The 13788-nt window shown below is 33.8% G+C and overlaps 1 protein-coding gene across 1 annotated transcript; it reads right to left on the bottom strand.

Annotated features, from left to right (window-relative positions):
• Positions 1-2720: 2720 nt before the first annotated feature.
• Positions 2721-11151, bottom strand: LOC144544475 (Chaperone DnaJ-domain superfamily protein). The gene is made up of 11 exons (XM_078292989.1): positions 10891-11151; positions 7472-8214; positions 6966-7095; positions 6206-6418; positions 5624-5829; positions 4683-4763; positions 4450-4551; positions 4204-4362; positions 4038-4124; positions 3255-3326; positions 2721-3158 (listed from the first exon to the last, which is right to left on the bottom strand). Exons 2-11 carry the CDS (start codon positions 8093-8095, stop codon positions 2850-2852), a joined length of 1983 nt encoding a protein of 660 aa, XP_078149115.1. The 5' UTR covers positions 8096-8214; positions 10891-11151; the 3' UTR covers positions 2721-2849.
• Positions 11152-13788: the final 2637 nt, after the last annotated feature.

The raw sequence follows: 13788 nt of genomic DNA on the forward strand, positions 1-13788 counted from the left end.
GTATATATGAGATAATTTAAATACTTTTCTGAATTCGGATCTGAACAAAATCAGATAATATCCTATCTGTGTACACCCCTATTGACTTGACAACTGGGGGCGAAGGCAGAAATTTAGTGAATTAGGGTAAAAAAAAAAATTCCAATAAAAATGGTGAATCAGAGAGATGATATAAGAGAGAGAAAGAGAGATATATAAAAAAAGAAGCGGCATATGTCAGCTTTTGATTTTTTTTATTAAAAAGTTTTAAAATGTTAGAACTTAGAAGTGCCTAAATTATACACAAATTATTATTTTTTTTTTAAATGTATGGGGTCAATAGTATAAAATTTCACAAAAAATATGAGAGTCTATTTTCTTATAGATATAGCATTTTACTATAAGTTATAGAACAAAAGTCTATTTTATTATCCATTTAAAAAAAAAATAAGAGTTAATTGACCCCATTCTATACTCATGTCTCCGTCACTATTGACAACCATCTAAAAATAGATTAGCACTCTTTTAGGTGCAGATTTAATTATCTATCCATTCAAAAGTTTGGCATCGAGTAAATATCTCATCTTTACTTCAATAACATGGTCTCGGGTAGTGGATTAACAATACCCGGGTTGGGTATACCCGACCATACCCGCCCGTGCCCGCCGCCCGGGGTACCCGTGCCCGAGCCCGGGTATGGGTCGGGTACTCGGGTACGCGGATACGGGCATAAACCGGACCGGACCCGTTTTTTTGGACCAATACCCGACCATACCCTACCCGAGTTTACCCGTACCCGACTATACCCGTACCCTAGTACCCGAGTACCCGTACCCGATACCCGAGTACTGTTCATCCGAATTCAAAATTCAAAAATTCTGTTTTTTCCTCCCAGAAAAAAAAACAGAAAAAACAGCAAAAAAAAAAAAAAAACAAAAAAAAACCAACAAAAAAACCAGAAAAAAAAAAATACCCGTACCCGCCCTACCCGTTAAGGGTACACGGGTACGGGTATAGAACGGGTAGGATATGATTTTTGAAAAATATACCCGACCATACCTGTACCCGTATACCCTTGTACCCGTCCTACCTGTACCCGAGACGTACCCGTACCCGTCCCGGGTATACCCGGGGTACCCGTACCCGCCCGCCCATTAAACCTCTAGACTCTCGGGTCGGATGGCAAGTTGTTAGAAAGAATTAGTACGGTAACATTCAACTTCTCATCGCCACATATATAAAAATAGTAAATTAAAAAATCTCATGTCAGAGTTTCTTGATTCTTCTCCCTATTACACAGTATGAGAGAGAACGTGCGTTCATAATACTGAGAGAGAGAGAGAGAGAGAGAGAGGAGTATTATATAAAGTATAAACTGTTTCAATTAGAGTCAACAGGCTCTTCATTTATTTTTCTAAACGGGAATAATAAGAAAGGAAATGAGAGAGGCTAATAAAGGGATTGATGGACCTTATTGATTACAATTATGAAGGCCAGTAGGAAAACGGAAATGAATTGAAATAGTTGACTATTCAACATAATCAGGAAAATTATAAATTAAGTTTTAAGATTTAATCGCAATAATACTGCTAACAGAAGCTAATTTGATTTGATCCTTTACCTAATAACTATAACTGTTTATAACGAGTGAACTCTTGTTTAAATAAAGCAGTGACCAACTAAGAAATTCCCCCAGTTTCAGTCTTGTGACCATTATAATTGGAGGACGCATTCAATAATTTTTTTGAGAAAACAATAAGAATGTAGCTCTCATTTCATTAACCTTTTTCGGTTACATTTGTTTGAGTTTCCGTGTAGAAACCCTGATGAAAAGTAAATAAGGGAAAAACAAAAGGTTGTGAAAAATGAAAAACAACAAAGATACAATAATACCGAAATACCGAAAATGAACGCATTCAATAATTTTACCTAAGCTTTATGTAATTTCTTCTATTTTCAGAAAATAAAAAATCTCGTCTTCACAGCAATTCACCTATGGTTGGCACGAGACGAGTCTTCCATTCTCTCTCCTGATTATACGAAGCCACCAATAATTTCTTTTTTGATGCACATAAAGCATGATCCGAACCGATCGCATATAATTTGGGAGCAGACCCTTAACAAAACCAACAGCAAACAGGCACCATTTGAGGGTAAATTGTTCTCTAAAATTGGATTTTGGACAATGCATAGAGCCCTAGATAGGGGTATAAACAGATCGGATAGTGGTAAAACTATATCCGTATCCGTTTTTATTTTTTGGATACGGATCGGATATTAACCGGATACGGATATCCGCATTTTATAATAGTAAATAACATTATTTTTTTCATAATATATATTAAACTATATTGTATATATTAAACTATATTGTATATATCTACTATTCGGATACGGATAATTAAAATTTAAAACCGTATCCGTATCCGCACGGATATTCAGATATCGGATATCCATATCAAATTTTTGGATACAAATTCAGATACAGTCGGATAATAATATCTGATTCGTTTGCATCCCTAGCCCTGACAATACTTTTTCAGTGATTGAAAAAGAAGGCAAGAGGAATTTAGGATAAGAAAGTTCTACAAACATGGCCCTTCGCTCTCTCATAAGATAATTGGCAAATACATGTACTGTAGTGCGCAATGCTGCAGGGGTCCCGTATCAGTTGGTCAACAGTTTAAAAGCAGCCACATTGCATACAATCTACGTAAATTTACAATTGAAAATCTTCCAACTAGTCAAAACTAGCGAGGAAAAAAACATTTAACAGCAACTGAACAACTCTTAAAGAGTGTCATGGACATTTTTTCCCTTCGTTTTTTGCAGAACCTTGTCTAAAACATGCCTCTTATATTATTCTCAAACTACCATTGCTTCTTCCCCTTCCTCTTCTTTTTCCCACTGCTGTTGCCACCACTTGCACTCTTAGATGCACTAGAGTTCCCTGCAGTGGTTGCATCGTTAGGTGAGCTGAATGGGTCGAAGGCACCTGAATTGACGGCATTTTGCAACCACTGGAAGAATTCTTCTTCAGTCATTTCTTCTTCCATGTTGGCAGGACCTGTACCTGGGCCCCCATGGCTGGAACTACTTCCCTTTGAGTTACTAGGTTTTGTTAAGCTTGCATTTACATGAAAACTCGGTTTGTGGGAGTTTGCCGGGCACCTCATTCCCTGTGCTTTAAATTATTAGATATTAAGGAAATGGTATAGTACTGGTACATTCTGGTGCTGGACCTGATAAAAAAATGTTTTGTTTCGGACACATACCTGACAGCTGAACCACTCAGTGACATCATATACCTTGCTATCTGCGCAAACATAGGCACATGGTGTCTCCATCTGCGTGATTTTTAAAACATTAACATTTTATGCCAGCAATGTTAGAAGTTTCACAAAATTGCACAGTAACCAATACCATGAAATTAATCATCATACCTCCTGGTATCCGTAAATATGTATACCAAAACAAGCTGGATATTCTTCCCTTACCTTTTATTATCTTGAGTTAGGTTATCTAAAATCGTTTGTATATTGGTTGAAATACAAATGATCAAATTTATTTTCAATGTCCAAACAGATGACGTAAGCCATTCAATGTGACTTGTATATTAAAGCTGTATAGGATCCCAAATTTTGTTATTTTTATAACTCAGAATACTTTTTTGGATCAAGAAAAATGACACAAAAATAGTAAAAAAAAAAAAAAAAATACAAATGTTTGCATATCACATGTTTCTTTCATCTTAAAAATAGTAAAAAAAATTCTAAAAATACTAGAACTTGGTTCGTACAAAATTTTGACATGTACAACAAAAAAAATTTGATATGTCGATCATATTAAATAGTTTGGGTCGACCATTTGGACATGAGAAAGTAAGTTTTAGGCTGCATTTCATCCAAATAACAAATGTTTTTGCAATAGCCTAACTCTATTCTTTTTTAATAAATTATTACCAAGTGAGGTATTAACCAAAAAAGGGTACTATTAATTATAATTGAAACAAGAGACGTATGTAATCACTATCACTATTATAGAGATTAGAAAATTACCTTATGAAGCAGCCCAAATAAAAGGGGTTGAAAAGACTGTTCAAGCCATCCATCTCCATCTCTGGCTTGATGAAATTCTTTACAATCCTACAAGATTAAAAAGAAGTTAATCGAACCTATAAGTTTACTACTTCCAATTAAATAATTTGTAAGGCAGAAACAAAACCTGACACCATCTAGCCTTTGCCTTGGACCGATCAGTACATATCCATATATGAGAATCACCACACTTTTTGCAAACAATTCGTCTTAAATCTCCAAATGGTTTATTATCCGCTCCCTCGGGTCGACCAGGCCCAAACCCGAAAATGCCATTTCGACCCCTCTGCAAAGAGAAAGGAAAAATAGGGAGAAATATCAGCAATTAGTTGAAACTTTAAAACAACCTTTAAAATTTAAGAAATAGAGGCACCTTTTGAGAAGCAGAAGCTTGAAACAATTGAAAATAATTCAACAATTCCTCTCTCTTCAGTTCATCATCATATGCTTTTCGTTTCAGAGAATCAAGAAGAACCTGTTTTTTTTAGCAAGTTAAATAATTAATAATTATCATAATGCGAATCCTGAATTGATGGTCAGACACATAAAACATATATTAATACATTATACTTGTAAGTCAAAAATGAGAGTTCAGAACTCTACAACCTCATATGCATTTTGAAGCTTCTTAAATGCTTCTGCAGCTTTCTCATTTCCTATGTTCTTGTCTGGATGAACTAGCATTGCCTAGACAGAGATAACAAAGATTTCACTACAATTTTTCTAAAATGTGACAAAATAATAATTTCAATGGTCCAGTTTGCTTTAATAGCACAAATATATAGTTCAGATGGTTCAAGGGACAGTTATTATGCCCCTATTAACAAAAACAAACTAAGAAAAACAAATATATTTTGAAAATGGTACACAAAAGAGGTACTTTGCAAATAACACTCACAAGTCATTATTTGCAATAAGAATTCAGTTCTTATTGGTTTTTTGCAAATGCAAATCAAATGTTAGATAATTTCAAGTAGAACAGCAATTTACACATTATTTTTTTCATACAGTTCAACCAAATATCTTAATGTAAATCCATATATACAACTTACAAACTAGAAATACTTTAATTCATTTTATGTTCAGGGTCAAATCTAAACAACACGGAGTAAACCATTTCTTATCACACTCACCGTCAATTTGGGTGATTTTTGTAAAAGCTATGTAATTATGTCCATTTTGAAAATATGAATTGCGTGCATAACAAAGTTAGCACTCAATCTAGCTCACCTTTGTTTGTGCAAGTCCAAGGAAAGAACTTATTTTACAAACTATTCATATGGTATTCTTATTTTAACTTGTCATTGGGATGTATTTGTTTGTTTTTTAAGTTGAATTATTTTTTTGAGGAAAAGAGACAAAAAAATCCTTCACAATTGAGTGCAAATATCCCAAAATACATAGGTGTTATTTGCAAAGTGTAGGGTGCTATGGGCAATAAGAACTTGAAAGAAACAACAACATCCCTCTTTTTAGTGCATGATGCAGCAAAAATAACCAATAAAACCTTTAAACATCAAATTGATAAAGCTAGGCTCTACCACAACCTTTTTTCTGTATTCCCTTTTGAGCCAGGTAGCGTCTATTGCACCCCGACGAGGTAGACCCCAAACTGAGTAGTGATCAGGGCAATTTAATAACCTAATTATCTCTTCTTCTGAGGTCAATTCTTTCTCAGCTTCCTCCCCACTAGTTGATGGTTCGCCAGGGCCTCTATCTGTTGGCATCTGCCGAACAAAGGGAAAAGTGCCATCTGTCCCAAAAATATGTTCAGTAATATGCCAACAGAAAAAAAAAATATAAAGTTAGGCTTGCAGTTCCCAATAAAAATTTGGATACCTAAAGGTTATTAAAGGTACTCCTATGTTTCAATAGAGATGGACAAGTTCAGTATTTAGGGTTATTTGACATACTGCTCTATTCCAACACAAAGAAGACACTTGCCACTCTAGTCATTTTCAGAACCATGCTCAAATTTACCTTTCTTCCCGTCTCAGTTGTTATTGAGAACACACCTATATTCCATAAGAGTTACACCACATACTGGATTACAATGTGACAGTAGGTACATCTGCAAGCTGACTTAGATTGCAATCTTATACAAAGCCCAGAAAAATAATGTTATGTACCTTGATCTTGCATAAAGGAAGTTTCTGGCACCTGCTGATATTTTCTCTCGTCCATTTTCTTCAACAAATGTAGAATAATATCACTAGAAATGAAAGATAAGTTCAGAGCCACCATTAAACCAATCCATCCCATATAACTCCTTCCACAATACATAGCATATACTGTGGTCACAAATAGGCCAATCCTTTCATGTCTCAAGGCAAGAGAAGCACCTACAAGATGACATCTGTCAGAGATTCCAGTGTTTATTATGTTTGTGTTGGTTACATGTGCCGGCAGCTTTCATCAAGTTAACTTGGGATTCAATATAGTGACCAAAGGTTAATTTGAGGATTTTCATCAAAAGAAATCCCTTAAGCACCTCCTATTAAGAAAGAGTGTCTTATGCCTGCCCATAGAAAATATCAGAAATTTTTGCTAAAAACAATATATTACAAGTACCTTGTCTCTACAAACACAAGAAATTTCAACTATATCTCTATTTTTCTTTAATGGAGTACCACAACTGCACCACATTGCTCCCTCATGCAGGTAGAATTACAAAGGAGGGCCAATTTGGTCATTTTTGAAGAAAGACTAGAGGACATTACTTTCTTTAAAGGGGCATATTGAATCCTGGTATGCATTACGTTCATAGTAATATTTTGATATTTTGAAAGTGTACACATCTATTAATAAAATATTATTGTAAACAAAATTACCTCCTATGTTACTTGTTCCCTATTAAGTCAAAACAAAGCTTAAAGGAAAAAAAATAACCTCCAAAAAGGATGACAAGGCTAGTAGTCCAAAAGCTCCCATAAAGCCACAGAACAACAGCCAAAGAAATAGCAACTAGAATCAATCCAAGAGCAAGACTTACAAAGACTGCTAAACAAGTACCAATTACCTGCAATAAATAATTGTTATTATATATAAAAAAAAAAAACTAATGGTTTAAAAAACAAATGTCAACATATTGCTATGCTGCCTCAGGTTTTCTTTTCTTTTGATAAAGATTGCATGAAATAATAATTAATTCAGTGGCAGTGAAAGCAGAAGTCAAAATCCCCTAAATATTTTTGTACATCAGTGAGTCCAACCTGTACGACTGTATTAAAAATAATCCCTCTAGTTTTGCTTTATCAGATTCTTGCATTTGTACATTATGCATTTTAATTATATTCTTCTCTCTTTTTTGAAAATGCTTCATCCAAAATTCCAGTTTTTACTGAAGACAAGGTAACAAGTTGAAGAAAGCGAGGAAGACAAAAGTTAAAACGTACCACCAATAGCAGCATCAATTTAATCCCAATCATTGCCCCAACCGAGAGGAAGGAGCACAAAATCAGCACAAAAAAAGAAGCGGTGCCAATTCGGAGAAGGGAATCAGCTCCCCTGATAGTGCAATCCAGCCACACCATAAACAACACCATCACAATTTTCCCAGCATTCACCACCCACCGCTGCACTTTCGGAAAATACCCATCATACTTTTCCTTAATATGGGTATATCCTTTCTTCAATGTGGTCATCAATTTCACAACATGTGGCTTTAGCTTGTCTGCCCATAATTTAACCTCTGCAATTACACAAATCATGTAGAATTTTAAGGTTGAAGCTGCCTTTTGCATCAGAATCTGTGCTGCTGTACCATCAGCTCTTTCCTCCTCTCCTGACAAGACTCTTGTCTTTTCTAAAAATTCTGATGAACAGTTTTCCTCCAATTTTGTTGAGATTTCAGTTTGCTCATGAGAATTCAGAGTTTCATGCTTGCCACATTCTATTGAAGAGTCACTAGCAGGCCCAACACTCCTGTTTCTTTTGCTTCTTTCATGTTTCTTCAAGTCACTGTTTGAATGTACTAGATCCGGGTTCTTGTTTTTGTGTTGGCCACCCTTACGTGCCATAATTATATTCAAGGAACCAGTTAGGGAAGAAATATGATTAGTAATGCAGTGGTATGTAGATGTGGCTCCTACAAAGTGCACACAACAAAGGGCACACGTTCATGGCTTCATGGGGGAACCTACAGGTAAGAGAAAATAGAATAAACAAAGTATTGAAAAGACAACGAGATAAAAACAATTGAGAACTGCGTTCCTTGTAGCTAGAATGCAGATATTTGTATGATAAAGTGCCAAAGCTACTGATTTTTTACTTGTAGCTAGCAGAGAAAGTGACAAAACTATTAAGTGCAGAGTTGTCCAGAAATATAACAAATTTCTACATGGTGGCATTAAAAGCGAATTTCATATAAGAAAAATTATAAGCTAAATCAGATCTCTAGTACTGCATTCACATCTTGGATGGAAAAGTTAAACATGGCTGTAGAAAAATGAAAGGAAATTGTATTAATTATAAGATAATTAAAGTTCATTATTTCTGCACTTGAACCTAATAACTTGTGATCTAAAAGTCTGAATATCTCAGATTAATAACAGCAAGCACTTGAAACAAAACATTAGTGTGAATAAAATATATTATTTCAGACTAAATATGAAAAATTATCCTATCTTAAGCAAATTCCATCTCTTTATTTTCTGGGACCATAAGAGAGATATACTGCATTTAATTGCAAAAAGAATGGCACAGCAGATGAGAATATAGGGCTATTAGTTTTTTCCCTATATTTTTCTAAGCCTCTGACACATACAAGTAACTTACAAATTATCAGAACACAACCTTGTAAGTTATTCCATAAGGTATTTGAAAAAATTTCTCAAAGAAAATAGAATGACAGGCTTTAGGTTTGTCCAGATAGCAAGTGCCATTCAAAAAAACAAACTTCTCGTGTGCATCAGAGATCATACCATAAAATGGGCTAGTTAGGATTCGGAATAGATGAAATTGAGATGCAAGTATCATTTGTTAGACATTTACTTCTGATAAAAGTTGAGACATTTGTTGCTGATTAAAAAAGCGTGATGGCAAAAATTACAAGGAAAAGAAATAATGAAAGTGGGAAATGATGGAATATGAGAACTTTAGAAAATAGGAGAAACCACATTCACTATGTGTTCAACTGTGCAAATTGAGCTGGCTTTATTTGAATCAAATGCATTTTTAACGACTTTTTAGATGATTATTCAGATTTTGGATTCCAATGCACTGTACTTATAAAAGAGAAAATGAAGAAGTATATGCTTAAAGCTTGCAATCAGGACTTGCATAGCCTTAAAATTATTGTCTTAGATTGACACATAAAAATAAGAAATTTTAGGTGGCATATATACAAAATAATTGAGTTTAATAGAACTAACAGAACTAACAGAACATACATATCTATAACTAAAATTATGAAGGCATGTGATTCCTTGCAATGCATAAATTTTTTTAAGCTGCAGCATGTAACAAGGTTACACATGAGATGAAAATACAACCAGGATCAAAATTCAATATATTTCTTTTTCTTTAATCCTCAGTTCTGTTGGGTTTTATTTTTATTTTAAATGGGGCGAAGAAGGTTTCTTCTCAAGGATAGCAACTGTGATAGAACATACAGGTACTTAATTATAATGAGGCCGTCAAACAATCCTCTATTATAGAACTATTCCAAAATAGCAACGCGATCCCAAGCAAAGGTTGTTGCTAAACACAGATTTGCTATTCGAAAAGACTGCTAAGCTATTCGAAGGGAAGATCAGAATAGCGAAAGCGAGGAGACAGAAATGAAACTGCTACTGGTGCTTCATTTTTTGTTGCCAAACCCACTAAACACTATTCCGAATAACACTCTTCCACTACTCTTCCCATCCCTCCCCCCTCATTCTAACTACCATCTAGCACAATTCCTACCAAGTGCCAAACAACCCTGATCAATGTAACACTTGTATGTACATCAAACTTCACTGTCTGTCACTACCAAAACTTCAAGGAATCATAAAGAACAACAAAAAAAAAGATAAAAAAGAGAGGAGATATTTGAGTTCAGATGATAAATTCTAAACCCAAGTGACTTATATGACCAAAATTTTAAATGACAATCCATACTCTTAACCAGATTTTATGCAGGCAAAGCAATTGTAACTCACTAGACCCCATGTACGTTTTTCAAAATTGATTTAAAAAGAAGTCGAATTTAGGGAAGTAATATAAAATAGACATACAGGAAAGCTCAATTTTTACCAATATGATTTATACACTTTTAGACCATCTTGAGATGGAAATTTCTACAACAAAACCCTTGGTCTGTTACAAGACATAAATTCTATCATTTACTCATAGAAAAAATAAATAAACATAAGACAAGATAAAGCAGAAGCTCGCGCCTTTACAAGATAACAGATTTACAGAAAATACACCATATATGCATGGTTACTATTTGAACTTCTACTTAATTTCAGTTCTTTCTGAAATTGTCACTTCAGAAAAATAAAATTACAGTAAGGACTTAGTTAAGTGAAAATAAGACCGAACCCTAAGTGTAAAAGACGGGGATATGTCAGACATGCAAGTGCTAAAATCGAATAAAGACATAGCCAATGGAATAAGGAATTAGGTATCCTGGAGACCAATTAAACAAAAAATCGGGGGAAAAATATTTAGAAAATTTAACAGGTACGGAGTTCAGATAATTGGCTAAAAGGGCTAACCTACAAGCCAAAGCGGCGGCTATATTGCGAAAACATAAAAGTGAAATTAACCGCATTTAAGGAAAAGAAATACTGGTATTGAGAGTATATATGGGAAATATCAAGTTTACCTTGAGAAAGTTTAGATTATTGAGGAAAGGCGGGTGAAATCCAAGCTATCCAATAGAACCCCTAAAGACTGGAATGGTCAAATTTGTTGCGCAAGTGATGGTGTGGGTTCCTTCTCTCTTGATCTATCTCTCCTCGGGTTATTATCTCGCTTCACCTATGCTCGCAAGGTGCAACTCGGTAGAGAGAGAAAGGCGAGGCATTTCGCCAAGACGACGAGTAGGTTGGGTTCATTTCTCGCACAGAGAAGACAAGCATCTGCAGAGTTTTCAACATTTTTTCACATAGGTATATCAAATTTTCGTATAATACTTTTTACAATAAAATTTTCATTTCTGCCCCTACGTAGGCCTAACGCTAATGATGGTTCGTAGTGTGCTAGAATATCAATACTATTAAAACTTTTAAAGTGTTTTTTTAGTTTATTTATCCCCTCCAATACTTGATCAGTGATTGTCCAAATAATTTATATTTCTTTCAAAAATTTAGTGATAACTATACAACTAGAGTAAGGCTTGGGTGCTATGGATAGCATAGAGGCCTACAGTGCTACGGCTCAATATTTGAGTTTTTAAAATCCTAACGGTTGATCCGAACCGTTCATCTTGTTCTCCATATTAATATGTGTTTGGAGACCAAATTTTACATTTTTTGGAAATTTTTTACTAATTTTTTAGCTAGGTAGAAAATCACTCGATCTAAAAAATTCTGCACCATTTAGATATTTGATTTTCTACCTATCTAAAAAAATAGTAAAAAATTTTCAAAAAATATAAAATTTGGTCTCCAAGCACTTATTAATATGGAGATCAAGATGCACGGTTTGGATCGACCGTTAGGATTTTAAAAACTCGAATATTGAGCCGTAGCACCGTAGGTCGCTATGCTATCCATAGCACCCAAGCCTTACTCATACAACTATTATTATTTGAGGGTTTAAATGTCTCTATTTTTTGTATCTCCATCATGCATCTATTTTTAAGAACTTTAATAATTTAAAAGTCAAACTAAAACCGTTGAATATGATTTACATCAATTTATCAATGCACATGTAAAAATGTACTAATATGGATAATTTCTAAACGTTGATTGTTCAAATGATTGATTCACATGAAAATAAAATTGAGATGTGATATTTTTTTTATGAACACATAAGAGGAGATAACATAGATCACATCTAAAGGTTTTATTTTGACATTTATAATTTAAATTTTGATTTATTAACGTTTTTAAAAAAAGGATACTTGGTGGAGACACAAAAAATGGAGGCCTTTGAACCCTCCTCTTATTATTTATGTTTGTGTAAATATCTTATCTGTATTTTTTTTCTTTTTACAATAGTTACAAATAGAATTTTAAATTTTATACCAAACACTTAAATATGATCTATTTTTAAGCATTTATAAATAAGATTTCTACTGGGTGTATATCACAGGAGAAAAATGATGAGATTTGTTTTGTAATTTACTATCATTAAAATTTAAAAGTCTAAAATTGACAACTCTTGGTGTATTATAATATAATATCTAAATTATATATCATTGATTATTAGAATATTTACATATTCAACAGCATACATGCAAATTTATTTATTTTTATTTTCACTACTTATGAAAAAAAACAAAAAACAAAAAAACCCCTCTATGGAGAGTTGGAGACATGCTTGCAATTTTGTGATATTAGAGGGATATTACATGAATAGTCTCTATTATTTTGTAGTGTTTGACAAAGATCTCGGATGCTACTTTGGGAAGTGTAGTTTTCTAGGCACTGCGGCGTACCTTTGAGTAACGTGAGGAAATGTCATATAAAATTGAGAAGTTTATTTTAAAGTTCGACAAATCACCAAATTATCGCTTGGGCTCCTTTTTTTTTTTTAAGTATTTGCAACTTGCAAGTTCGTGTTCTTTTATTTTATGTTATATTGGGGGTTGGGGGAAGAAGTATCTTCAGGGGCAGCTGCCACCTGGATTTTGAGTTTTAGTGGTGATTTATCAGTATTGTTCGATTTTGTCTTCTCTTGAACTTTTGTTGTCCCCTCTGAATGTTTGATTTGTAATTCGGGTTAAATTTATTGTTAAAATCAAAATAAATTTCTTGAATTATGATTGGTAATTAGAATTATAAGTTAAAGTATCAGAAATTACAAGTCAGAGCATTAAAAAATATAAGTCAGGGCATTATTTTTTTATCAAGTACCCAATTAGTTAATTGATTTAAATCCAATTAGATATTTAAACTCAATTCGATATTTTTTTGTCCCTCTCTGACGAAAATCTTGGTTCCGCCCCTAAATATCTTGTCCGGTACTGTAAAGTGGGCCCATTATTTTACGGTCAAGATTCAAATCCGGCCGGATCAAACTTAATCTGGTGTCTATTTTAGATTGTATAAGTCTTTTTTTAAAATTTGTGTAAGGTTAAAAGAACGGAGCTGGATCCACTAATTCTAATGAACAATGGATTTATAGTTAGAGACAGAACTAGAAAATAGAGATTGAAAGGGTAGAAAAATCAAATATAGTGTAGTTTTATTTTATAAGAGAGTTAAAAGATAAAGATATTAATACTATATCATAAAATTTAATGGACTAAACTATAAATTTTTAGTTTACGGAGGTGGCTAAGCCATCTTTATTGACCACCATGTTCTGCCCTTGTTTATAGTACCGGGGTGATCGGAATTCGGGAGAGGAAATCATATTCATATCACCTGAGGTAACAAAACTTTGTGTTTCGATCCGAAATGTGCATTGTTGAGATCAGCCGAGGTAACATTTATTATGGTGGTTGATTTTGTAATATAGATATAGGATCTTCTCAACTCCAAGGTTATTCTCTTCGTGGAACTTTATGTTGGAGAAGAACGAGAAAAAAATAAAAAAAAATAGAGTTCATGTG

This window comes from Carex rostrata, chromosome 2 (assembly GCF_964058835.1).
Source record: "Carex rostrata chromosome 2, lpCarRost1.2, whole genome shotgun sequence".
In the NCBI taxonomy this organism is placed as follows: Eukaryota; Viridiplantae; Streptophyta; class Magnoliopsida; order Poales; family Cyperaceae; genus Carex; species Carex rostrata.